The sequence below is a fragment of the Strix uralensis genome, chromosome 4 (assembly GCF_047716275.1).
Source record: "Strix uralensis isolate ZFMK-TIS-50842 chromosome 4, bStrUra1, whole genome shotgun sequence".
NCBI lineage: Eukaryota > Metazoa > Chordata > Aves > Strigiformes > Strigidae > Strix > Strix uralensis.
In genome coordinates, this window is record NC_133975.1 from 40,444,405 (window position 1) to 40,470,513 (window position 26,109).

The 26,109-nt window shown below is 38.8% G+C and overlaps 1 protein-coding gene and 1 long non-coding RNA gene across 9 annotated transcripts in view; one reads left to right on the forward strand and one right to left on the reverse strand.

Moving 5' to 3' along the window:
* Positions 1-1,491: 1,491 nt before the first annotated feature.
* LOC141942676 (uncharacterized) lies at positions 1,492-25,590 on the forward strand. 4 transcript variants are annotated; one of them, XR_012628703.1, is made up of 6 exons: positions 1,634-1,940; positions 2,334-2,545; positions 4,299-4,399; positions 5,057-7,168; positions 24,704-24,776; positions 25,530-25,590. It is a non-coding gene; the product is annotated as an uncharacterized LOC141942676 (long non-coding RNA). The 4 variants fall into 4 exon arrangements; XR_012628702.1 differs by lacking the exons at positions 24,704-24,776; positions 25,530-25,590 and adding an exon at positions 1,492-1,601 and having other exon boundaries at positions 1,820-1,940; positions 5,057-7,479; XR_012628701.1 differs by lacking the exons at positions 24,704-24,776; positions 25,530-25,590 and having other exon boundaries at positions 5,057-7,479.
* The window catches only part of WDR17 (WD repeat domain 17), a 72,158-nt gene continuing 53,889 nt past the window's right edge, over positions 7,841-26,109 (reverse strand). For 4 of the 5 annotated variants that reach the window (XM_074866436.1, XM_074866435.1, XM_074866438.1 and 1 more), the window contains 11 exons: positions 25,499-25,590; positions 24,470-24,569; positions 23,153-23,292; positions 20,648-20,668; positions 19,553-19,664; positions 18,695-18,836; positions 18,505-18,607; positions 17,533-17,634; positions 12,356-12,451; positions 11,987-12,170; positions 7,841-10,285 (listed from right to left, as the gene is read on the reverse strand). In XM_074866436.1, the coding sequence (XP_074722537.1) occupies positions 10,166-10,285; positions 11,987-12,170; positions 12,356-12,451; positions 17,533-17,634; positions 18,505-18,607; positions 18,695-18,836; positions 19,553-19,664; positions 20,648-20,668; positions 23,153-23,292; positions 24,470-24,569; positions 25,499-25,590 (1,212 nt within the window). In that variant the 3' untranslated portion in view covers positions 7,841-10,165. The remainder of the gene's footprint in view (positions 10,286-11,986; positions 12,171-12,355; positions 12,452-17,532; positions 17,635-18,504; positions 18,608-18,694; positions 18,837-19,552; positions 19,665-20,647; positions 20,669-23,152; positions 23,293-24,469; positions 24,570-25,498; positions 25,591-26,109) is intronic. The other variant, XM_074866434.1, reaches the window with a different exon arrangement.

The following is a 26,109-nucleotide window of genomic DNA, read 5'->3' on the forward strand; positions in this document are numbered from 1 at the left end:
AGAAACAAGGAAGTGCCAAGCCAACCATGGCACTGTAGAACTTTTCTATGCAGAATGAGATCATTTAGACCCTCACCTTCAGGTGTGCACAGCACTTTTCAAGTTTGACTCAGGAAAAGTGTCATTAAAAAAAAAGCTCTCTCATGTTCTACACAGTAAGATTAGTTTTCAGCAAGCATGGCTCTTCTGCAAAACACCTGTTCAAAACAAGACCAGATAATGTTAAAAGTTTTGCTGAGAGTCACAACAGAGTCCAAGCCAGCTTTTTGCAAATAGGTGTGTTTGTGCTCTCGTGGCATTTGCAGCGTCTGTTCCCAACCATTTCCACTGATCCTTGCTGTCATCAAAAGAGCAAACAAGACCATCTTTAAGAGTTTACAGGTATTTGGTACTACTTTAATTCTGTAGAATGCTAGACTAGCGGGAAGAGCAATCCAGAACTAGTTTACAGTAATTTATGACTTCAATCTCAGGCAACATGCAGCACTCAACATAATCTTTAATCTTTTGTTACCAGGTAATTATATGAAAATAGAGTCACTTTGGCAAGCTGAGCCAAGTTGGATGGGCATCACTTCTGTTACTATGTAACAGGAACAAACAACATAGGGAATGGATGTTGCCCTGGCAAGACTATGTACTGGAACAGGTCTCTGGCAGATCAGACCATGCTAATGCCACATACCAAAAATACATAGTAATGAAATGCCTGACATTAATGTTTGGCAAAATTCTTTCCAAAAAAATGATCCCTTGTTTAGCCAGAAATGAAAGGGGCTTGCTATTGTTCTCGTTATGTGGGGGCCCCGTTACAATGGGGCTCTGATGGGTTGAATTCTTGGTACGAACTAAATGTTATGTATTAAAATATTAGGAAACAGGATCTGAAACAAACATTGAACCACGTCAGAGCACTGTTAAAGACTACTACAGCACACCCAAGTTCAGAAGGCGCCACCTTTACTAGCTGAAGCATCTCTTGTTGTATGAATTATTACACCAGTAAAAAAGCATCACAAGACATTTTCAGGAAAAAAAAGTTGTGTAATATCTCAATTCTTCAAAGAAATCCAGCTCTGAAATCCTGCAGGCCTGCTGGCATGGCACTCGAGACACACAGGCTCTCGGAGAACACACGGAACCTGCCGGGCGTTTATGGCCGGAGCTGCCCCCGCCGCCGGCGGCGGCCGCGCCCGGGCCGCGGGGCTGCTCCGCCCGCCCCAACGGGCCGCCTGGCAGCGGCTTCGGCGGCCCTGCCCGGGCCCTGCCCCTGCCTGGGCCCTGCCCGGGCCCTGCCGGCGCGACCGCTGCCGGGCTGCGGCGAGGGGCTCCGGGCGGCGATCGTGGCCCTGCGCCGCCGCGGCTTCCCGGCAGCCGCCGCCGCCCCGCACCCGGCTGGGCTGGCGGCAGAGCCCCGACCCCTGCCCCGGGCAGTGCCGCCGGTACCGCGCCGGGGGCCGGGGGGCCGCGGGCCGGGGGGCCGCGGGCCGGGGGCGGGATCCAGCGCCAGCGCCCGCCGGTGCTGCCGCGCCCCGCGGCGGCCGTGGGGGCGGCGGGGGGGCCGGCCTTAGTGCTTTGAGTTCCCACTCCACGAGAATGAGGTGGATAAAACGCAAACGCCCAGGCTCAGGAGTTGCTTTCGGCGAGATTTGGCTTATTTTTTGTATTTGTACAAATGAGGCCTTAGGACTGAAAGCCTCCTTGGGTGAATAAAAGGTTTTTCTGGGGCAACAAGAAATCGCACTTTGGGTAACAAAACCGTACAGGCATCTTTTTCACACCTCCTCATGCCCGAAATATTTTTTCCTGTTGTGTTAAGTTTTTGCGAAACAGAAGCTGAACCTGGCCCAGCAGCTGCTAGAGGGAACTCTCTTCACTGCAAGCCAGGAGCAGCAGGAGCGCCAGTGCAGGACATCCACGCGTTGCTACTAACCGAGGAGGTGAGCTGGTGATGCCTACGGGTGGTTTTGTCACTGTTCATCACTAGCACTGAGCTGTTACTCAGTATCTTTCATATCTTGTCCTGATTTGGCAAGAAATAGCAGAGTCATAAATGAAAAATGTGTTTTAAAGTGAAATTTGGCTCTGGAAGAAGAGTTTGAGAAGCTTTAACCTAGCTGATTTTGCTCACAGGCCTCAATATCAACTGCTGCTGGATTCCCTTCAGCTTGACCAAATTGCTTTGGCCAGGCTATTTAAGATGATTGTATACTTGTTTCCCTGTTTTCAAATTAAGTTAATTATATGTTATAGAACCGTAAAAACTAAAAAGCTAATACTGAGTGATTTTTTAAAAATATAATCAATTCCTGAACACTTTTTTTTTTCTTCAGAATAAAAAAAACCTCAAGACAGGGAGGTTGGTTTTCCTGACTACTATTATCAGGCACAGGCACCCATGGTCACCAGATCAGCAGCTTCAAATGCTATCAAGAGTAACATCAAACTAACAGAAATAATGATGGAGCCCAGTATTAACATAAACAGAAGGTTAATGCCATCATTAATATGTACATGGAAATGCAAGAAGGGGAAGAGGATCTATGTGAGTGTTGTTGGTTTTTATTTTCTTAAAAAGAAGAACAGGACCAGAGCTTGGGTCAGTCATGTTTTGCCACAGGTACAATGCTAAGTGTCAGAATAACTGAAGGCAGCGAGCAGCAGGCCTCCTTCGGTTGCCTTTGTCTTGCTTGCTTAAACGTGGTTGGGGAGTGCCATTAGAACCATATGGGTGATAACATGAATTGGGTCATGTGTACAGTCTTTTGAATTTTTCCCAGTGTTTCGTGATGTTTGGTGACTGCTGTGGGACTACATTCAACATTCATTGGGTAGTGTATCAGGTTATGCTACTGGAGTAAAATCTAAATTTAATAAATAGCACTTCTACCATTAACATGTTATTGATAAATACTCCCCTCTGCTACTCCTGATTACTCAGGCTGGTGAGTTCCTTAGCTCTTCTTGGCTGAATCATTATACCTATAGTAGAGATAAAACTTGTCACTGATATTCTTTGAAGAACTAAATGGCTCTGGGTTCAAGGGAGTAGCAGTGGATGTTGAATAGTGTCCTTGTAGTCAAATTACCACGATGTAGAGTGGGTAAGTGGTTGAGGAGGTGCGTGGAATATTGGCTGGACTGTCATATTCAAATGGTGTGATTGAATTGTGGTAGATGATGTCCAGCTGATCCTTAGGGATCACTTCTTGGGCCAGTATTGCTTAATGTCTTTATTAATGACCTGGGACAATGGGATGGAGGACATACGTAGCAAACAGGGAAGTGACTGACAAGCTGGACGTCCCTCCAGGTTCAGAGGGACTTCCACAGGCTGGAGAAACGGGCAGACAGGACATGACACTCAGCAAGGACCAAGTCCAGCACTGGGGATGGAGTAACCCGTGCACCGCTACAGGCTGCAGCCAGTTGGTTAGAAAGGACCTTTGCAGAAAAGGACGTAGGAGTTCCTGATGGAGAAGCAGTTGAGCCCTGATGGGGGCCAGCAGCATCTTGGGCTGCGTTACTTAGTAAGGGTGTCATATACCAGAACTTTGTGAAGTGATTCTGATCCTCTGTGACTCTTGTGAGACTGCACCTGGGGCACTGCACTCAGTGTTGGACCACCCAGCACCAAACATACATTACCATGCTGGAGCGAGCCCAGGAAGGGCAGCCAAGGTGGTTACTGGGCTGACCTACAAGGAGCGGCTGAGAGGATTGGGTTTGTTCAACCTGAAGAAGAGCAGGTGAAGTGATAATACAGTGGCTAATTATTTCCTTCTTCTGCTAATTAGGCTAATTTATGTGAAAAATGAGTATTAGGAATTGAATCAGTGATAGCATCACATGGTCTTCAAGAGTAAAATGATATTTTTCAATCAATCAGTTTGAGTTTATAATTCTGTTCATTTTAATGTTGTTTATTACTCCTCTCTTCTGTAAGAGAAACTATATGACCTTTTTAAAAAAAATGAAACTCCTGTATCAATCCAGTCTTGCAAGTATTTGTACATGTATTGGTCTTGCTGCAACCAGTTCAGATATTTTGAGGCCTATAGAGATCATTAGCCTGTCTAGTTTGACCTCCTCTGTCTTGCAGGCCACTGCATTTCACCTGAATTTTCTTACATTTAACTTCCAGTGTGTAACAACCAGTGTGTTAACTAAAGCATGTTTTGTTTTGTTTTTTTTTTTTTTTTTTTTGAAGACACTCTGTCTCAATTAAAAGTCATTGTGGCCATATCAATTATGTTTCTCAAATTAAGTTGAGTTCTCTGGTTTGTTTCCTTTTGGAGCCCTTTTCTAGGCGGTGAGTTCTCAGTGTCCTTCTCAAAATGCTGGCACCGACATGGAACCTAACATTCCCCTATAAGTCTGTTCTATGCCACAGACCATGGTAAAAAAATCTCCTCTCCTATTTTTTTTAATGTACCATGTGTTGCATGTACAGGGACAAGTTCTTCCAGCTTCTTGATACCAGTGGCAGTTGCAGGAGTAAATGAGGCATATGCAAACAGAATTTAGACATTAAAATTCCGCTGCATCTTGCCCTGGTTTCGGCTGGGATAGATTTAATTTTTCTTCTTAGCCAGAATAGTGCTGTGCTTTGGATTCAGTATGGGATTTGGTATGAGAAGAATGTCGATAATACACTGATGTTTTCAGCTGTTGCTAAGAAATCAAGGACTTTCCAGCTTCCCATGTCCTGCCCATGTGCAGGTGTACAAGAAGCTGGAAGGGAGCACAGCCAGAGCACTGGACCCAAACTGGCCAGTGGAATATTCCATATCATGTAACGTCATGCTCAGTGTATAAAGGAGGGTCAGCCAGGAAGGGGGAGGTTTCCTCTCTCGCTTCCAAGATTGTGGTTTCGGGATCTTGTTTTCTTTGGATTGCTAGCCAGGAACGGGCTGGGTATCAGTCGATGAGTGGTGAGCAATTGCATCTGTACTTTCTATTATTGTTACTGTTTTATTTTATTTCAATTATTAAGCTGTTTTTATCTCAACCTATAAGTCTCCCTTTACCTTCCAATTTATTCCTTATTCCCCAGGCCAGGGAGGGTGAGCAAGCAGCTGTGTGGTGTTTGGCTGCGGCTGGATTTAAACCATGACAATCTTTAAAATTTCTGAAGAGAATAAAGTATTCTGATTGACAGATGTCAAATGAAAAATTTGTTCTGGACCATCAGAAGGATGTATATGATCACAGTTCATCAGAGGTTGTTTTCTTCTTTCTTTTCTTCAATATTGGATCTACTTTGCCAAGTAAGATGTTTAACTAGAATGACAATTATCGTACTCTTCAAATAGTTGTTCAAATTCAGCATGTGTGGTTTTAAGACATACTGTGTAATTTCTCAACATTCTATTTCATGCTTATGTATGATGATCTCATGCATGTTATGCCCCCAAAATGCTGAAGCCATCCCATTTTAGTGTTTTTCAACATATGCAAAATGTTGAAATTAAAAAGAAGATACAGTGCACTTTTACCACAGAACCTGTTTAATGTTTCCCCTTCTCTTTAGAGGGTTTGTTTATGGTTTTTTTTTGTGTACTATTCATTTTATACAGCTGCCAAGATCATCTGGGTGTCAGTCAAGTGGGGGGAAAGGGCTGTAACTGCAAATAAACTAGAGAACTGAACAGCTAACTGATCAGATACTTAACATACTACTGAAATGAACAACTTGTGATTTTTGCTTTAAAGGGTGGTTTAACATTAAACGAAGTTTGGGACAAAATGCAGCATCTTTGTTGCTCCACATCCTCTGAGAACATAGCTGGTATCCGAAAGGAAAAACTGTTTGCCACATCATCTAAATTTGTTTCTCACATCACATTCAGTCTTCATTTTAATCTTTTCAGATTGTGACATTGTGTAGTTTGGTTTACTTTTACTGTAAAGGCAACAAAGATTTTGTGTTTAAAATTTGAAGTCACCAGATACAATTTCTTAGAAAATAGAAAGTTTGGAGGGGGTTGCCATTATTTTTTTAACATAACAATCCTTTGAGCTTTTCCCTGGCATAGCATCTACAGAAATTATTCTAATATTCAAAAGTGCTTCTATTACCTTCCTGAGAGCTTTGGTTTATTCTGGATACTTTCACCACACTGAAATCAGTTTTCCTCCCTCCAGTTACATAATGGAGATCTTCATTTTGTTGATGAATGCGTGACTCGGCAGGTACTCCAGTCCTGACCTAAGCAGTAACACCCACAGCCCTGACAGACACGTGGGCTGTGTAGGGAACTGTGGGAGATGGTGCAGGAAAAGCAGGACAGGAGGAGGCAGCCCTGCAGCAGGTGAGGTCTCCGCTCACAGGCATGCTGCTGAATGCCCCGAGGCCCTGCCCCCATCCATGCCAACCTGAGGGGCTGGTTTGGACCCTGGTAGCAATAGTCCCAAACTAATCAGTCAGATCAATTTTCAGGTTCTTTGTGTGTATTTTTCACTTTTCCCACCAACAGTAGTCTATATTGGTTCAAATAATCATACCCTCAGAAGATGGTAGTGCTTGGGCTTTATGTATATATAGGGCTAAAAAGCTGCTTTCGTAAGGAAGGATGAGGCCTTCTTTCACTGTTTAACTATAAAATTGTACACTAAACTAAAAAGGTGATTAAAACAGCCCTGGCACTTTAAAATTATGGAGTTTTAATACTTTGTATCTTCAAAGGCACTGTCTTTTAATATAGTTTGCCAACTTTTCCCTCCGCCCCCCCACCCTGCATCTAGATTCCTCAGAAACAAGAGGCAAAACAGGAGTTCATTTTAAAGACAACCAAGTGAAACAAGCTGACAGATCCTCTTAGGATGAATGATTGGTACCTCCCAGGAGACCACCAAAAGGATTACCTAGAGCATGGAACTTGAAACACAAACCCCATTCTGATTACAGTAGTGTTGATAAATAATCAACAAAAAGAAATCTATTTTACTGTCTGTTAGGGAATAATGCTCTTTTAAGCAAATGAATTGTAAACCTCTTTAAAATCATCATATTCTAAAATGCAACTTAAATTCTGCAAGACTCTAATTTACTTGGTTTTGTAACATTGCCTTGCTTCCTTTTCAGCTTCATTTCTTCCTAGAGCTGGTTTACTATTTTATCAGTGAATTTTTCTGATGCTACTGATACAACATTAGAAGCCACAAGGTATAACTGTTGCATGTGAAATATTCACTAAATCTGAGAGTGTACTTCATGTGTTCATATCTTGACCTACTGTGCAAACTTCACAACTGCTTTTCTAAATCTATTCCCCACCCTGTGTTTTTAGCAAGTTTTATCTAGAGCAAAGATGATCCTGGATTTCATTTCCTTCCTACATAAAGGTGTAAGCTTCAAGTTTTAAATAAAGCTAATGCTTATTCTGAAAAGAGTATCTAGACTCAGTAGTTTAGTTTTGTTTTCTATGTAAGGAATGAAGGGCTTTTCTTGCATTAGTGTCATCTTAAACTGTTGTAACTCTGGATTTAAGTGATTTTACCCAATGAAATTCAACAACATGGATTTAAAGTGTCATATCTCATTTTAATGTCATTCTTTGCAATGGGAAGAGTTTATTGCATGACAGATTTTATTTTTGTATTGTTTTGGAACCCACCTAGGAAAGTCTCACATGTGACTGCAGTCTGTGAAGCTTATAAACGCGTCAGTAATGTTGGTCAGGTTCTTTCAATAGAACAGTTAATTTGATTTTGTGGGGATAAATTGATGTTAAACTTAACTGAGATATAATAGTAATTGGAAAGCACCAGCTGTATAGCTTGATAAATTTCTTCATTCAAATAGAAGTACAACTTTTACAGAAGAGTCAAACAATCATTTGAAGACAAAGGATTCTTTAATATTAAGGGGAAATATCTGTATTTGACTAGCTGTGCCAGACAATGAAGTCACACATTAGCAAACAATCTGAAATTATTTTTGAAAATGATGAATCTATATAGTTCGACAGTTGCAACCACAGTTGTAGCAGTAGACACAATTACAACCTTCTCTGCATGTTCCTCTAACTCACCACATGGGGTACAACCACATTAAAGAAAATGCAACCTCATTTTATTCACAATGACTGTTACCTGATGGATTCCCAACATAAAAAGCACCCTTTAACTTAATTTTTGTATTTCAGCAATGAGAGTGTTCTTAACCCTTACACTAATTTAAAGAGGGACTAGATTTGTCTAAGTTTCCATGTTAAGGCGCAGTTTATGTGCAACAAATTGATGAAGTTATACTACATACTGTAAGATATTTAAACCAAAATATTGGTAAAAATCCTTAGGACACAACAAAAGATTTTAAATACAGTGGAGTGGCAGTTGAGTCAATCCTTCAGATCCCAACCATCAGTCATAGGGCCGCAGGTTCAGTTCTTACCTTTGCTCTCCAACTCTGTATTAACAACTTTTACATATAAGGTTGTACAATTTATGTGAAAAAAGATAGCTAGTCTTTCATTTGACAGAAGCAACACATCAGATACTGACTGGTGGAAGATTCTTTCAAAAACTATGAATTTTTATTTCTGAAGTCCCAACTCTCATTCCCCAAGCTCCACAGGATTAAACAAGGAAAACATTTTCCAAACAATACCTGCAAAAAGTAAAACATTCTGTTCCAGCATCCAAGTATGTACAAAAATGTGTTTGTATAGATTACAAAACAGCTAAGCTTTTTTTTCCCCCAATATATTCTTACACCAGAAACCCTGTAATAATACTCTAGAACACTGAGAGAATAAATTTTAACTTTTTAAAGAGGGTGAAAAAAAAAAAAAAGGGAATTTTTTATTTCTAATCTCTATTCCACCTTTCCAGCATGGTGGCATTGTTATTTCTAGGTACATAAGAGCATTGTTTACCTATATATCTAGGATTTTGTTCAATAGGGTCTGCTAAGAGACTTGTGTTATTTCCAGCTTTACAACAGTTTCTCTAGAAATAGTTCTGCCAATTTTAAATTTTAACTTCTTTACATTTTATGTAACTATTAGAATTTAAAAATTTATTTTAAAGCAGCATCAAAAATATAACAACAATAAAGTAGATTTCTGGTTGTGTGCCATCAATTAAGCTAATAAAGAATACTATAACCAAGGCATCTTTTCCACAGGGAAGTAATTCTAAGAATTATTAATAAGATTTGCCTTATGGTTAAATTCAGTACTATACACAGCTTTAAAGTTTAAATATTCTTAGTATTCTATTGCCATAATTTTCTTTCCATTTGAGCACAGCTTTAGTAAATAAAAATATATCCACAGATATTTACTTCTGGTCTGTCATACTTTATGTATATTTATAACTAATACAAAATGTAAAAAGAAAGCAAGCATTTTAAATGTACATAACATACTTAAATAATTTCAATACATTTGCTGTTTGTTCCTTACAAACCCTTTGTTTTTAAAAAAAAAGTTTTATAAATACATTTTAGCTTCCAGTGAAAGTATAAGGGGGAACAGTTGCCAAAGATGAACTTACTAAAAAATAGAATTTTATAATCTAGATATTCAAACCTATCTAAACAAAACATTAGTAAACATCTTTGTTCTGCTATTAAAGCACAATAACTAATGGATGAAAAAAATCATCTAAGCACTTTTTATATTTTACTTTTGCTATAGAATCCTGTGTGTAAAAATTAGTTAAAATTAAAAAGGGGGACACAAGGTGTGAAACAGCCACAGGATTCCAGTCATTCTAAAAACAAGTTGTAGTGGCTATCAATAAAGTCATTCTATTATGTATTTGAAAGTGTGTTTATGGATTTCACAGTTTGCTACCAATATTTTGATAATGTGCAGATAGTTGCTTACTTCCTTTACAAGGCATCTGTTTACACAGAGTTGACTGAAATATGTCTGTATTGTCTGACAACGCTTATTTAAAAAAAGACATGGCTGTCTATGAAGTTAGGACTTTTTTTCTTTGGATTCTCAAATAACATTTTCTTTGGATTATCAACAAACATTTGTATAGAAATCCTTTTTTTGTTCTCATTTTACAATTTCCAAAGTCCAAGTACTTGCCCTTCAGGAGGAATCAACTGCCATCTTTCTGTCCTTTGACAATCAAGGTTAAATCAGTATTAACCCCCAGAATGTTATTTTAAGCACTACAAAGTACAGAGGAAAACACCTCATCAAAATGGGTTAAGTCGTATTCCTGTTCCTAGTGGTGAAAAAGGATTCACTTTGGCCCACATCAAAGCATCGTTCAGTGAAATAGCAGATTTTCCATCTTCAAGGAAGAACACTGGACCCTGTACAGCAAAAATGTTTGGGGAGGAAAAGAAAAAGAAAGTACACATGTGTTATGTAAAGGCTACCACAACAGAATGCACATTTTGTTTTATCTGAGAAGAATGTGAAAACCTGATTTACAACTATCATCTATGTTTGTGCAAAGATTGTAACCCACCAACTTAAAGCTTTGATAATAGTTACACATTATAAATTGAGTGAACTTGTTATGTTCCAAAATCTGGAGATCCCAACATTTCGTAATCCTTAAAATTTTAGTTTTATTTTCAATAATTGTGGTATTTTAGATATGTTTGTCAATTATTCCAGAGTTAATTTTAGTCTGAATTAGAAGCTGAGGTAACAAGTTTTTTTCCTTCAGAATACAGTACATATTTCATTGTGTTTGTCATTACCTGTGCTGATCTGTGTGTTTCCCCATCTACAAAAAACCCAATATAGTGCCTCCATAAATTGCTTGAAAACATGAAGTCTACAGAATAATTTAAAATGTTCATTATGAAAGGACAAAATACTAATTTATCTGATGGAAGAGGAGCTATTTGCTAATTTCTTTATTTGACAAAATACAGTCTCAAACCTGCAATTCAGTTTAAGTGCCCTCTTAAAGAGTTATGCTCTCCAAACATGCTACTTAAAACTTGTAAACCCATGCAATCAGGCTGCTGTACCTTAGTGTTAACCAAGTGACATGTGAGCTGGTCTGCATACCTAAAGCAATGACTCCTAATGTTCAGTAATCCAGAAAGAAGGGTATTGTAGATGACAAGCTGGTGACACCGTATTTGCTATTCTTGTTGAATGGATTATTACAACGGCAGCTTTATGTGGCTGTTGGCAAATGTTGAGAGTATAGCCACAGACAGCAACTGCTGGTCTGATATGGAAGTGTTGGCAGCAAGGGTTTTTTTTTTTTTTTAGACTTGAGGGTCTGCAGTTTTGAATTTTGTTTACCTCAAAAATCCCACTAGCATTTTGCAATCTCCAGTTTCTGATGCAAAACTATCCCTCTTAATCCCCAAACAACCATGTTACTCTTTGGGGTGGCATCTTGCACTGGACGGAGGAAATAGACTCAGCCTCATGTAAGAGAGTAAATTCACATGGAGGAACTGTCTGGAGACAGGAGCCTGAGGGTAGTGTTTTCAGGCTCTTGTCAATTTTCCCTTTATGAAAGAGGTGTTAAAAGGACTGGTATGTATTGATCGTAAAGTTCTATGTGAGTGATGAATAAATATATTTGAATATTTGTCCTCCAATATCTGGCTTTTATTTAATCATGAATTACAAGTTTTACAGTAAGCATTTCCATAACGATAAAATACTAACAACAGAGTAATGTTAGTGTGTGGTTGAAGATAAATAATTTCCTGGTTTTTATTCAAGCTGTGGTGAGGTAGTGGGCAAAGTTCTGTCTAAAATTACATGCACTTTAGACAGAACATTTGTCAAAGAAAATCTGTCTTTCCCATGGAAATTAAAAAGTTTTGGATTGGGAAATTAGGCAATTATTTGATTGGACAATTCTTTACATAGCTTTTCTTATATAGCACTTGTCCTCCTTTAACTTCTGCTACTGTGACACCAGGGAAAAAACATTTTTCTTCCCAAATGATGGGAGAGACCTTAGATTTGTGGCAACCTCACGACTAGTCAATGCTATCACCAAGAACGAACTCCTCAGCTCTCTGAAACCGTACCTGTATCCTTAGCCCTGTCAAACAAGAGATGTGAACATCTGAATGACTAGGAAGATTTGATCCAGTGACATAGTCGGGCCCAACCATTCCCTTCAGAGGCTCCTCTTGTATTCGTGATACGAGTGATGAATACACTGTTCTCTGTGATTCAGATGGCGGGGTGCATGGCAATTCGTCGGTAGGCCTATGAACAAAAGACACTTGTTTTTCAACTATACGTCTTAATTTGTGTTAGAAGCTGAGCGCCAAAAAGTACTAATTTTTTACATTCATATTCATATTTTACAAAGGAAGTAAATACTGCATTTACAACTAAATGATTAAATACTAATAGTCTCATTCATGGTAGTTTTATATTTTTCTACCTACTTGTTTAATTGAGTACAAGCTCTCCATGCCTCTAGTTCCTCAGAAAGCTGTTCAATTTTCAAAGGTACAGATACTTCCCGTCTTTTTAAAAGCTGACTGAAAAGGAATGCAAGAAATTGAAGTCCAAATTAATTTTAACAATGAATATTTTCTTAAAAGGAAAACAAGATAGTAGTAATATAGGACTATTTGTGATTGGATATAGAAATAACTTCATGGAAATAAATTGATCCTTCACAATAATCACTATATTAAACCTTAGAAATATTAAATCACTAGATATATAAGTATACCTTCTGATTTAAGTTTGATTTTAATTCCTGTTACTATTATATAAAATTCCCATTCCTATTATATTAAATCCCTATTCACACCTTATTTAAGCTTGTCTTTAGCTCTATTTTTTTCTTTGAGGCTGTTCTATGTTTTAAGACTATATGTGTTCTTATTTCTTAATAGTGACAACTTTACTAAAATTAAGGATCCATTTTGCCTACATATAGTAGATATGATAAAAATACAATTAGAGTAACATGGTTTAATACATGCTCTGAGACAGCCTTGTTTCACCTGATTACTTGCGGAAAACAGTTTCAAAACCCTTGCAGTGGATGCATTTTTTTATTTATCACAATGTAATACAAGGGCCAGTTATTCCCTGACCTAATTCAGCAAACTCCTATTTGTGTTGCAAAGCCTTAGAAAAATCCATCTTAAGATGGGCTGGAATCTAAAATAATCTATGAATCCTGAAAATAATGGGCAACCTGAGAAAAAAATTTAGAGCAGTATTGTTCTGTGGTTCTTTAAATCCCAGGAAAACTTAAAGCATAACAGCCAAAGTATCACAAACTGAATCTCACAGACAGCTTGTTACTAGTCTATTAATTTCCTGTAAAAGCTTATATTTCATCTTCTTGTTTTCCATACATAAGTCTGGTGGAGGAGCAAAGAAAAAAAAACAAACACATGAACAGTCCTTTTCCCTTTTCTTTATCCTCTCACCAAGTTTCAGAGACGAGGATGGCTAAGAGGAAGGAAGTGTTGTTGAAACATCTAATGGGGAGGAGTTGAAGAAAAGGAGCAAACACAGTTCTGACATGTTAAACTTACGTTGTTTAATTATAATTGTTAAGCAAGTCTGATAAATATCAGGAGGTGTAGGAAAGCTCACAATTCTATTAAGGTATAAAAGGACTGGACAACATATATGCAACATTTATTCTTGAGGAAGAGATAAATGAGCTGAAATTGTTAGCAAAGCTACAGTGGTCAGTTAGTGCAGCTAGTGGAGCAGTAACAGCATGAACAATGCCAACACAGCTTGCACTATGAAATCAGTGACGTTTTGGAGCTGGCCTTGCTAGCCAGCAAATCAGGTGACAACTCCAAAAGGATCTGACAGTCCCAAATGGTGGAGGAAAAATGGAAATTAGTTAGCTGGATAGCAGCATGGTTACCAAACCAGACAGGAAGACCAAACAAACATGGTTATACTCTGAGGAAGGAACACTAAAGTATTGTATGTAAGCCTATTTTATTAATCAGGTAAGATAAAGATTATTGATCTTAATCTTTCTCCTTTCAAGTCCAAGTTGGTTGGTTCAAGTCCAAACGGAACAAGTGGGGTTAGGTCAAGTGTACCAAGTGAAATCAAGTGGGTCAGGTTGAGCTTATCAAGGCAAGTCTGGTCAACTGGGCTGGGTCAAGTCAAGCAGGCCAAGTCTGGTCATGTCAAGTGGGTGAGGTCAAGTCAATTGGATCAGGCTGAGCTGCTTCAGGTCAGTCAAATCTAGTCAGGTGGTCTAGTCAGGTCAGGTCAAGTCAGGTGATGGGTTGGTATTGAATTGGGCCAAGTGGGCAGGACCAGGCCAGGTCGGATCAAGTGGGCCAGATCAAGTGTTTTAATGTCTGGGAATATTAGATTACTGAGTAACAGAAGGCTATGATCTAACTGACATCATGGAGATGTGGTGGGATGGCTCCTGTGACTGGAGTGTTGGAATGGAAGGATACAGGCTCTTTAGGAAGGACAGGCAGGGGAGATGAGGAGCGGGGATCAACCTCTATGTCACTGACCAGCTGGAGGGCATGGAGCTCTGCCTGGGGATGGATGAGGAGCCGGCCGAGAGCTTATGGGTCAGGATTAAAGGGAGGGCTGGGACAAGGGACATTATAGTGGGGGCTGTTACAGGCCACCCAGCCAGGAAGACCGAGCAGATGAGGCCCTCTGTAGACAGATAGGAGCAGCCTCACGTTCACAAGCCCTGGTCCTCGTGGGGGACTTCAGCCATCCCAATACCTGTGGGAGGGAACAGCACAGCAGGGCATAAGCAATCCAGGAGGTTCCTGGAATGCGTTGATAACTTCCTTCTCCAAGTGATAGCGGAGCCAATGAGGAGAGATGCTATCCTGGACCTTGTTCTCACCAACAAGGAGGGGCTGGTGGGGAGAGTGAAGCTCAAGGGCAGCCTTGGCTGCAGGGACCATGAAATGGAGTTCAAGATCCTTAAGACATCAAGGAGGGTGCACAGAAAGCTCGCTACCCTGGACTTCAGGAGGGCAGACTTTGGCCTCTTCAGGGATCTGCTTGGCAGAGTGGCACGGGCTAAAGCCCTGGAGAGAAGAGGGGCCCAAGAAAGCTGGTTGATATTCAAGGATCAACCCCTCCAAGCTCAGGAGTGATGCATCCTGACAAAGAAGTCGTCAGGTAAGAACACCAGGAGGCCTGCATGGATGAAGAAAGAGCTCCTAGACAAGCTCAGACACAGAAAGGAAGCTTACAGAGGGTGAAAGCAAGGACAGGTATCCTGGGAGGAATACAGAGAAACTGAGCAGCCAGGGATCAGGTTAGGAAGACCAAAGCCCTGATGTAATTCAATCTGGCCAGGGACATCAGGGGCAATGAGAAAAGCTTCTATAGGTATGTTGGTGATAACAGGAAGACTAGGGCAAATGTGGGCCCTCTCCAGAAGGAAGTGGGAGACCTGGTTACCTGGGACGTGGAGAAGGCTGAGGTTCTGAATGACGTTTTTTCCTCAGTCTTCACCAGCAAGGGCTTCAGCCACACCACCCAAGACGCAGAAGGGAAAGGTGGGGACTGGAAGAATGAAGAACCGCCCAGGAGATCAGGTTTGAGACCATCAAAGGAACCTGAAGGTGCAGTAGTCCATGGGACCTCATGAAGGAACATCTGAACGGACATCTGAAGGAACTGGTGGATGAAGTGTCTAAGCCACTATCCATCCTATTTGAGAAGTCATGGCAGTCCAGTGAAGTTCCCACTGACTGGAAAAGGGGAAACATAACACCCATTTTTAAAAGGGGAAAAATGGAAGACCTGGGGATCTACAGGCCAGTCAGTCTCACCTCTGTGTCTGCCAAGATCATGGAGCGGATCCTCCTGGAAACTGTGCTAAGGCACATGGAAAATAAGGTGACTGGCGACAGCCAACATGGCTTCACTAAGGGCAAATCGTGCCTGACAAATCTGGTGGCCTTCTACAACAGGGTTATAGCATCTGTGGATAAGGGAAGAGCAACTGATGCCATCTGCCTGGACTTGTGCAAAGCATTTGACCATGTCCCACACGACAATCCCTGTCTGTAAATTGGGGAGACATGGTTTTGACAGATGGACCACTCGGTGTATAAGGAATTGGCTGGATAGCCACACTCAAAGAGTTGCGGTCAATGGATCAACGTCCAAGTGGAATACAGTGACAAGTGGCATTCCTCAGAGGCTGGTATTGGGACTGATGCTGTTTAACATCTTTGTTGGCAACATTGACAGTGCGATTGAGTGCACCCTCAGCAAGTTTGCTGACCACACCAAGCTGTGTGGTGCAGTCAACATGCTGGAGGGAAGGAATGCCATCCAGAGGGCCCGTGACAGGCTTGAGAGTTGGGCCTGTGCAAACATGTTCAACAAGGCCAAGTGCAAGGTCCTGCACATGGGTCAAGGCAATCCCAAGCACAGATACAGGCTGAGTGAGGAGTGGCTTGAGAGAAGCCCTGCAGAGAAGGACTTGGGGGTGTTTGTGGATGGAAAACTGGCTATGAGCCAGCAATGTGCACTCACAGCCCAGAAAGCCAACTTTATCCTGGGCTGCATCAAGAAAAGCATGATCAGCAGGTGATGGTGATTCTCCCCCTCTGCTCTGCTCTCATGAGACCCCACCTGCAGTACTGTGTCCAACTCTGGGGCCCCCAACATAAGAAGGACATGGACGTGCTCAAGTGAGTCCAGAGGATGCCACGAAGATGATGAGGGGGCTGGAGCACCTCCTGTATGAGGACAGGCTGAGAGAGTTGGGGTTGTTCAGCCTGGAGAAGAGAAGGCTCTGGAGAGACCTTATAGGGGCCTTCCAGTATTTAAAGGGGGCCTACAGGAAAGATGGGGAGGGACTCTTTATCAGCGAGAGTAGGGATAGAACAAGAGGTAATGGTTTTAAACTGAAAGAGATTAGATCCAGATTAGATATAAGGAAGAAATTCTTTACTGTGAGGGTGGTAAGACACTGGCACAGGTTGCCCAGAGAGGTTGTGGATGCCCCCTCCTGGAAGTGTTCAAAACCAGGTTGGACAGGGCTTTGAGCAACCTGATCTAGTGGAAGGTGTCCCTGCCCATGGCGGGGGGGTTGGAACTAGATGATCTTTAAGGTCCCTTCCAACCCAAACCATTCTATGATATGAATTCTGTGATATAAGGTCAAGGTACGTTTCTTGGTGGGAATGAAGCTAGTGCCCAGTCATTAACTCTAAATTCAAAGCCTGTCCTTGTTGCTATTGAGCAAGTCTTGGCTAATAGACTAGGCATAGATACAAAATTAGAACTGTTACTGGCAACATATAATCATGCATGGAGGTCATGCTGAATACTCATCTACTTCTAAGAAGTTTTTTTCTTACAGAATGAAGAGTTTGACTGAAATCCTGGCTTCACAAATTGTTGCATTACCTCACAGGCTTCTACATGTATAAAGAAAGTAAAGAAGGTTCTATATGCAGGCATGGGTATATCCTTTTAACTTTATAACAGAACTGGGAACTCAGAGTTGGTTATTTGTTTTTTTTTTTGGGGGGGGGGGGGGGGGCGGGGGGGAATGGGGAAGTGGGGACAGTGTATGGCATACATCATAATATATTTCTCAGTGTTACTGAAAACATAACATTACCTTGTATACTCATAAAGTGCAGGTACAATGCTATTGTACTGTCTTCTGATAGCAAGTAAAGCACCAACATAACCACACAAAATCAGCAACTCATTCCGAAACCTGTAAGCGGACAAGTATTAATCATGAACAATAACAAGTATTTGCAAAAACACTAAACAAACTCATAGTCTAATTATAATTTTAAAACCTAATTTATCCATCCATTTTGTGAATATGTTTGCTGATTATACTTACTTTCTGTGTGATGTAATTGTTAAGAACAGACTCCATCTGCTTTTCAATTATTAAATTTTAAATAGCTTGTACAACACAGTTATTAAGCACAATTATGTAAAGTTACAAAACCAATGTCACTCAGACCTTTTAATGTGGTAAAACTCTTAAGTGTAAATAAAATTGCCCCACATATTAGGGTGGACTCCAGTTTTGCCAAGTTTCCCTACAGGCCACAGATAAGAGTTAAGCTTTTTGCTCCTTTTAGTTCTTCAATGTACACCTGTGCAGGCACTCAGGCCTAGCTTCCACAATCTGTCATAAAGGTGAACCACAGCTATTCAACTATTTTAGAGTTAATTCTGAGAGCAACAGCTCAAATTTCCTTAACAATTTGAGATAGAAACCTGTATTATGTGTGGTACCACTGCTCCTTCTTCAGGAAGCTGAAACCAGAGCTGATCAAAGTGAGATTCTTCAAATAAAACCAACATTGATTCACTCATTGTAAATGCCCCACAGAAAAGGAAGCAGTAAAATATCTTTTTTTTTTCCCTTGCTAAACCTTGAAAATTTAGGAAAATTCCACTTTCTATTCTCCAGATTGGGAACTAGCCTGCTGACTGAAATTTTTTTGTACCCCTTTTCTGGTAAGCAAAAATGATACTAAAAGTGTGCACCTATATATTTTTTTTTAATTCCAAAAGTCTCCTTTAATGAAAATTCCACTTTTATAAGTAAGGAAAATATACTCACTCACTACATTTATGCAACACTAATCGTTCAGTGCGTATGTAACTCAGAAGATCAAGATACGGACAGACTGAATCTAAAGTCCAATCTGAGCCACAAAGTTGTTCTGTTGAAAAACAGAAACAAAAATATCTCAAGAGGCAAGCTATACAGATTACTTAGCTTTAAAAGGTTTCTTTATCCAAGTACCTACCTTTCACATACTGAATGCCAATAGGGAGAGCCTTTTCAGGTTCGCTGCTTAACAGATAGTACTTTATAGTTTCGAATATATCCCCATCTGCCTGAATTGTCTCTGCCAACCGCATACATTCTTCTACATCAGGAAGATTACACTAGAAAACAAAGATTTTGCCAAAGCATTATTGTAACATTCAAACAATTCTCTAAGATGCAGAGAAATACTGAAGTTTGATCAAACTCTCACTGAAAGAGTTGTCATTGTTTGAAGGACATACCTGCATATAATTAAGAAATTAAGACAGCCATCTAGACCAGAGAACAACACAGGAGGAGAAGGTTCTGTAACTTTAATTTAAGCAGTATCAGCTTTCATTGCTAATGTTTTTGTGAACTTTTTATTACTGCTTAATAGATGTGCAGTCTGAGTTGAATTTTAAGGGATTTAGTGGAGCAGACCCTTTTGCTGCTGAGGAGGAAAGGGGGATTTAAGATTATAGACATAATACGTAAAACAATTCAGAACAGTACAGAAAGCTGATCTGCCAAGACATGAATAGGCTGCACTTCAGTGATGAGGAGGTTATAAACCATACTGACAGGTAATTCTGAAGAGCATAATTTACTTCAGGAAGTAACCCATGTCATGGAAAGACTACACACAGAGTAGAATTAAAGAACTAAAGATCTTCTTGTGCAATACTGAAAATAAAGTCAATGAAGACTAAGAGCAAAAAAGATATGTAACATATAAGACTGTCAGTGATAAATTCATCCTACAGATTTATTTGGCCTTAACTTTTCTGAAATTAGTAAACAAATCAATACATAACCTCTTGTTAACATTCAGGTAAATTCTTTTCCATTGTACCTTTTCATGCAGGTCATTTATTTCTGCTACGCATCCAGGATAAAAAGCACATAGTTTTACTAACTGCAGTTTATTATCAGGAATCATCATAAGAAGATCAGCTGCTAAATCCCTGCACAAACAAAAGATGACATGTAGTTACTCTTGATGGTTTGTTATAGGAGGAAACTCTAGTTTTCTCTTTTACATTCCTTTTATAAAGAAGAGTTTACTGAAAAAAAAACCCTTTTTCCATAGAAGAGCAGAAACAACTTCAGCCTCTAAGACTATTTTGGTGCAATAAATGAGACTTAACCTATTAATCTTTTTGAGGAAGTCACGTGTTAATTTTCTGTTGCTTTACTTGGTTGAATTAAACAGCTGTGCAATCCTAAAGCATCAGAACCACCTCAAAGTGAGATGGAAGAATATGTGAGCAGGGATGGGAAGGGAGAGTAGGACCTGTCCAGTTTGAATGAAAGTAAGATGCTAATGTGGCTCTGTGTCATGAAACCATCCTCAAAGGCTTGAGGCTTCTAGAGCTCCATGACATCAGCATAAAGTACCTCTCAGTCATCCAGAACGGCTAGTGCTTCTGTGACATTACAAAAGAAGAATTATACAAGAAAATAATGTGATACCTATTTTTATCCTTCTGAAAAGAAAATTGTGTTTTAGCAAACTGACATTTCTGAAATATTCTTAACTTTTTATCATCTGTTACCTGCTCCCTCAATACAACAAGCAGCTGGAGGGAACACATGTAAATATTAAGAAATTATTTTGAAACAATTTTTCTACTGAGCTTTTAATAATTGACTATTCTGGTTGTTCTGTGACTCTTCTATTCATGCAGACATCATTTCTCCTGTGAAACACAAGACTGACTTGCCCCTGTGTAAGGCAAAAACTCCTACCACGCTCCCCAGGCTTAAATGCGGTCTTTGGCTTAAAAATATTTGAGTAAGCTACTATCCAATATTTGCAACTGCTTTTTATCCCACTTTCAAGTATTGGTCACAATTAAAAAATGAGAAAACTTATTTTAAGCTTATTTTTATCATCAGTAAAGTCACACGCTTTTCAAATCTCTCTTTCTATAAACAAGCAAAATACCTGTATCCAAGTGATGGAAAGCTAAAAGAAAGACATTGAAACAGTAATGAACAAAACTTTGTTTTGTATTCTTTCTTTACAGAAGAAAAATCTAATAGAAACTACAACAGCAAATCTAAGGGTTAGGTTAACTGACTTTAACAACAACAAAGTAGTTTTCCAATGCCTTTTGACAACCTAAAGAAGTTAATGCCAAAAGGTCTTTGGCTAACGCCAAAAAATCTGTTATACTATTACCATGCAATAACCATTTCTCCAAGTTACAGAAAGGCTCTTTCATATAGGATAATACAGGATATTTCACAAGTTCTTAAACTATTTTCAAGATCTGCTACTCACATGTACTCATCTTCATAGGCAATTTAACCATTTTTTAAAGGTGATTAGAAATTGCTCAGCCAAAAAACTGAAATCTAACATTTATTTAAAAAAATCCAAAGAAGCCTTCATATAACAGCCTATAAATTGTGTTACCTGGAATGTTTTTTTAAGAAGTAAATGGAAAACACTATCAGTATAAAGAACAAAATCAGGTGGCTGAGTCTGCATATGCAGAATTCAGTATGTCAAGTAAAATACCACTAGCCTTATGAATAGTAGAAGGTTGCTTTTAATGGCATTTAGGTGCTAAACACAAATAAAATGAAAATGATGTTCTTAAACAGTCACACATTTCCCCAAGGCTGTATATTTGGAAAGATGGGGAAGAGTGTGGGTATGAATGTTTAGTTTTGACTTTTTTGTTTCGATTTTATATTTCAGAGCATTTCTAAAAAAAAAAAAACAACCAAACAAACCCACAGCAACAAAAGCCCCCCCAACCAAAAACCAAAAAGCATTCCATCAATAACTTATTTAATTAACAACTCATCAAGGTCCTTGCGGTATTCCTTGAGGTGTCTACAATTAAGCGTGTCTCTACAATGAAATGTTTCCAGTTAATGGATATCCTTAAGCATAACAAGCAGTAAAACCAAAAAAGAAGCCCTTCAAATATCAGAGGCCCTTGAACTCCAGCTTCCCCATACATGATCTTATACATGCAGAGGACCAAGGGTATTACACTGTGCCAGTATCTCTTTATTACAAAATATTAAGAGATTCAGGAATCTCTAATCTTTTCTTACAGAATAGAAAAATATGCTGTAATGATAACAAATCAGAATCCAGGATTGCAGGTTGTAGCTGTAATAATAGGTGTTCAGTATAGCATATGAAACCCACTGACAAATCCAGATGTATACTTGGGCAATATGCAGGACATATAATTTTATGATAATTTTATCACAAATACCCACATAGACTTCAGTGTACACGTGCCATAAGTTTGCAGAAGTTTTATGTACATACACATAAATGCTGTACTATTATGAGTACTTGTTACAGCATTGAGATCAGAACAAGCTTTTGTTATGGAACTGGAAAAGATATACATACATAACACCACATCCACTGAGGCTACATAAAAATCACTCTTCACAATGAAGGCACGGAGATCAGAAAAAGAGCTTCAGAGACTTCAAAAGGCGCAGATGGAGTTGCCAAAACAACCCCGTTTGAACTGGTGCAATGCAGACATGCTAAATCATTGCAAAACCAAAGCAGCAAGTCATCCATTTCCTATTTTATTGTTTTCTGCAATGGTTTATTGTCTAAGGCAGGCTAAATGCTCTGTAGAGAGGACTTCCACTATGTTTCTCTCAGGCTACCTCTAGATACTTAAGCAAGTACCAACTGTGGCAGAAAAACTGATGTTTAATTGCAGTACCTGTTTAAGCACGTTTCTATGAAATGTTAATTCTGAAACACCTGTACAGCTGCCAAATATACCTTAAGAAGATTTTCTGCTTGTCATTGGTAAACAAAAAGCAGACCAAAACTGTATCCTTCAAAGTAAAACCACTACAAGGAGGAAAAAAAAAAATTTAGAAGCGATAGTTTCCCCTATACGCAACAGAGAAATTACTTACTCCTGCAGAATTAATTAGTAATCCTGTTTCATCCTTAAATCTTGTCAGCTATCTTGTATTCCCAATACCAATATAAAAGAATTCCTCAGCCTCTCAGATTTTTATATTTTTCAAGCAAGTACTTAAAAATCACTTCACAGATATTAAGCAAGCTTCTGACCTTTTGACTTCATAATTCAATTCTAGCCTTTGTCTGAAGCAGTCATTTTTACTCAATACAGACTAGGATTTTCTATGCTACCTATTGCCCAAGTAGCTAGGGTTTTTTTCAGCGGGTTTCATACTCTGTTTGACAATGACTCTTCTCTCATTTACAATGCATACATAATGTATTTTGAGATTAAAGCAGAATATTTGCATGCCCTGTACTTCGAAGGTCTAATATAGCAATTCTTATTCAAGCAGCAATTCTTATTCTACCTACCCATAGTGATTTGGTTTCTATAAAAGTTTCAGAATGAAACACCTTTATTGTTTTGTCAGGGGGGAAAAAAAAAAAAACAAAAACATCTTCTTTGGATTAAGAAATTCTTACCATGTTGTTACTGTCATACATTTTCTTGCTAGTAATTCTAGGGCATAATGTGTTGCTTGTGCTGCACTTTCTCCTAAGACAGTACCCACACTGATTGCCAACTCCAGTTCATTTCCACGAATCAGGTTTGCCATCGCAAGCTTGCTCAATGAAAAAATTATATCATTAAGGGACACAAGCATTTCTGGGGATTCACCATGTTGAGCATATGACATTCATTTATGAGACTGCTTTTCACAGGACAAAATATGCATTAATTAACGCAACTTTATATATAATTTGGATCTCTCTCAAGAGTAAATAATTGTGCACCACGTGTTAATCAGTTTTTAAACAACCAAATAGATTTCCTTTAGCAGAATCTTCCTTTATTCAACCAAAGAGATTACATAAACATCATCCCAAAGAAGCATGGTAGCAAATCCTTTCTAGTCTTAAGTAAGGACACTAGCTTTCAGAGTACATATTTCCCCTCTCTTTTGATGAAAGGAGACTCAAAAAAACCAAAACTAAACCAGGAAGGACTCTCCTGTTCTTACCCTCTTTGGGCAACTGGAGTTGTTGATAAGCATAGCAGAATATTAAACAGTAAGAGATTACACAACAACTTGAAATATGCCTATTTTGAAATACAGGCATTAGCTGATTATTGCTTTCTCTCTGAACAACTCATTAAGATGGAATTTTACTCATTTTGGGCTAGAGATTTTGGGATAGAGGAGGAAGAACATGTTGAGTCAGCAACAACAAAATCCAGAGAGAATGAGGAAAAGAAACAATTTGTAAAACTACAAAGTGAAAAATCTAATAAAATGTTTCTTATATGTCAGCCCTATTTTTGTACTGAGGGAGGGGGATTTTTTTCCTATTTAATTCATCATTTAGACTGCAAACTCTTCAAGGTAGAGAGTGCATCTTTTGTAGCACAATGAAGTTCCAGTTTGAATGGGCCTTTTGAGTCACTATAAACAGTAAACAGTAATACTTGTGTGTATATGTATATCTGTAAGGTATTTAGGTACCTTATATTTTCTAATATAACAAGATACTGTATACATGAAAACACAATTAAATAATAACATACTACTTTCTGTGCATGAGAGAAATCTTAAATTTAACAGAACCAGGGGAGTTTTGCTACTAACTTTAATATTGTAAGGATCAAGCTCTTTATATAAATGTATACAAAGCAAATACCAAGTATAAGTAATACATTTCAGAATGTAGTCCATACATTTTGAAAAACAGTTAACGTGGAGATGTAAAAAGGAAGTCAATGCTGACCTTACCATAATTAAAAGAGGAAAAAAAAATTACCTCTATATTTTCAACAGCCAGATGGCAACATGCTGCAAGCACTGCATGGCCATCCTGGAAATACCATTCTGCCAATTCTTTACTGACCTTGTGCAGGAGCCTGCAAGAACAAAACATGAATTTTGCAAGGTCACTTAAAAGTTGGGGTTCTTTGGCTCTTAATTTACATACAAGTCACCACATCTGCTTCTGCACCCTAAATTTATCTAAATTTACCCTATATTTATCTTACAGATAATGACACCACTAGCTTTCAAAATGCAATCAGTTTGAGCTTCATCCACCACTTATGTTGGTGCATATGCAGGTGGGTCAGTTTCCCAAAATCTACATCAGGATGGAAATGCCTCTTCAGATTGACAGAAGAAAAATCAAATATTTGGATATTCATTTAGTACCTGTGAACTCTGCAAAAATCTCTAATTGCTCAAAAATTGCACATGCAAATGAAGTAACTACACAGCCTCCAAGCTGCTTTTGTTACTACACATAGAACTTGATAATGTAATTTAGGTTTTTGAGCACTGTTCTAAACAAGGACAGATGCATGATTTCTTTTATGGGCACATACAATGAAAATATGGCCATTAGTGTACACTGTCGGAAACTTCACTGATGATAAACAGCAAAGCTTCAGGAGGAGAAGGTGCATAAAATAATAGGGTCTCACAGATACTTGTTAATGCTAATTCTTACTCTACTTACCAAAAGTTCTAAGTTAATATGCTACATATTTAAACATACTTAAGGGCATAGGAATGCACCTTAAATATCATGCAAATGAAAAGCATATTTATAATTACAATACATACCTATGAAAAATCCATTCAGTGCCAGAAGGCGGCACAACAGGGGAATTATTCAGTGTATCATCAGTTAGTAACTATCAACTAAGTACTAGAAGATGTAATATTTTGTTGTCAAGTTCTACATTGCTGATGTCAAATTAAGCCACTAAAGTTTATCTCGCTTGATGACTTTATGTGCTCCACTAAAATGAGCCTTTAGCTATAAACTAGAATAACTTACTCATTATAATCATCTGTATTGTTTCCACCAGAATTTGAAGATCCACTTGTTGCGGAGAGTGGTGACATCTGTATATTTCCCTCACAAGCCGCCTAGAAGTGAATAAAAAAATGGATTAATGAATGCATCAAACTGAATATGAAATGTGATTTTTCAACAACAAAAAAATAATTTAAGATCTATAAAAATTCTTCTAAAGCCCAGTTATAACAAAGGAAACGTTTAAACCAATTAACTTACTCATAACTAAATCTTAACCTAGTTTTATCCAGCCATACAAAAATTCTCCAGAAGCAAGACCTCTTCCTTCTTATGCATTTGTACAGGATTTTTCCAGCATTTGAATATGTTTAAAATGGACAGAGTGCTATAACCTTGATTTTTACACCCCAAGGAGCAAGTGGCTGTGAGGGAAGGATGAACTCCCTAGATACTCCTCAGTAGTTATACCAGCAAATCTGGAAAGGTTTATATAGAGGTAGAAGCTGAAACTTTTGTTCAGTTAAATGTCTGGCAACAAATTATTTCTAACATTAAATGAGAAGAGATCAGTGTGGGTTAAAAGGAAATTCTTTCATGTGCTTTAAGGTGTAGCTGGGATAGCAACATTA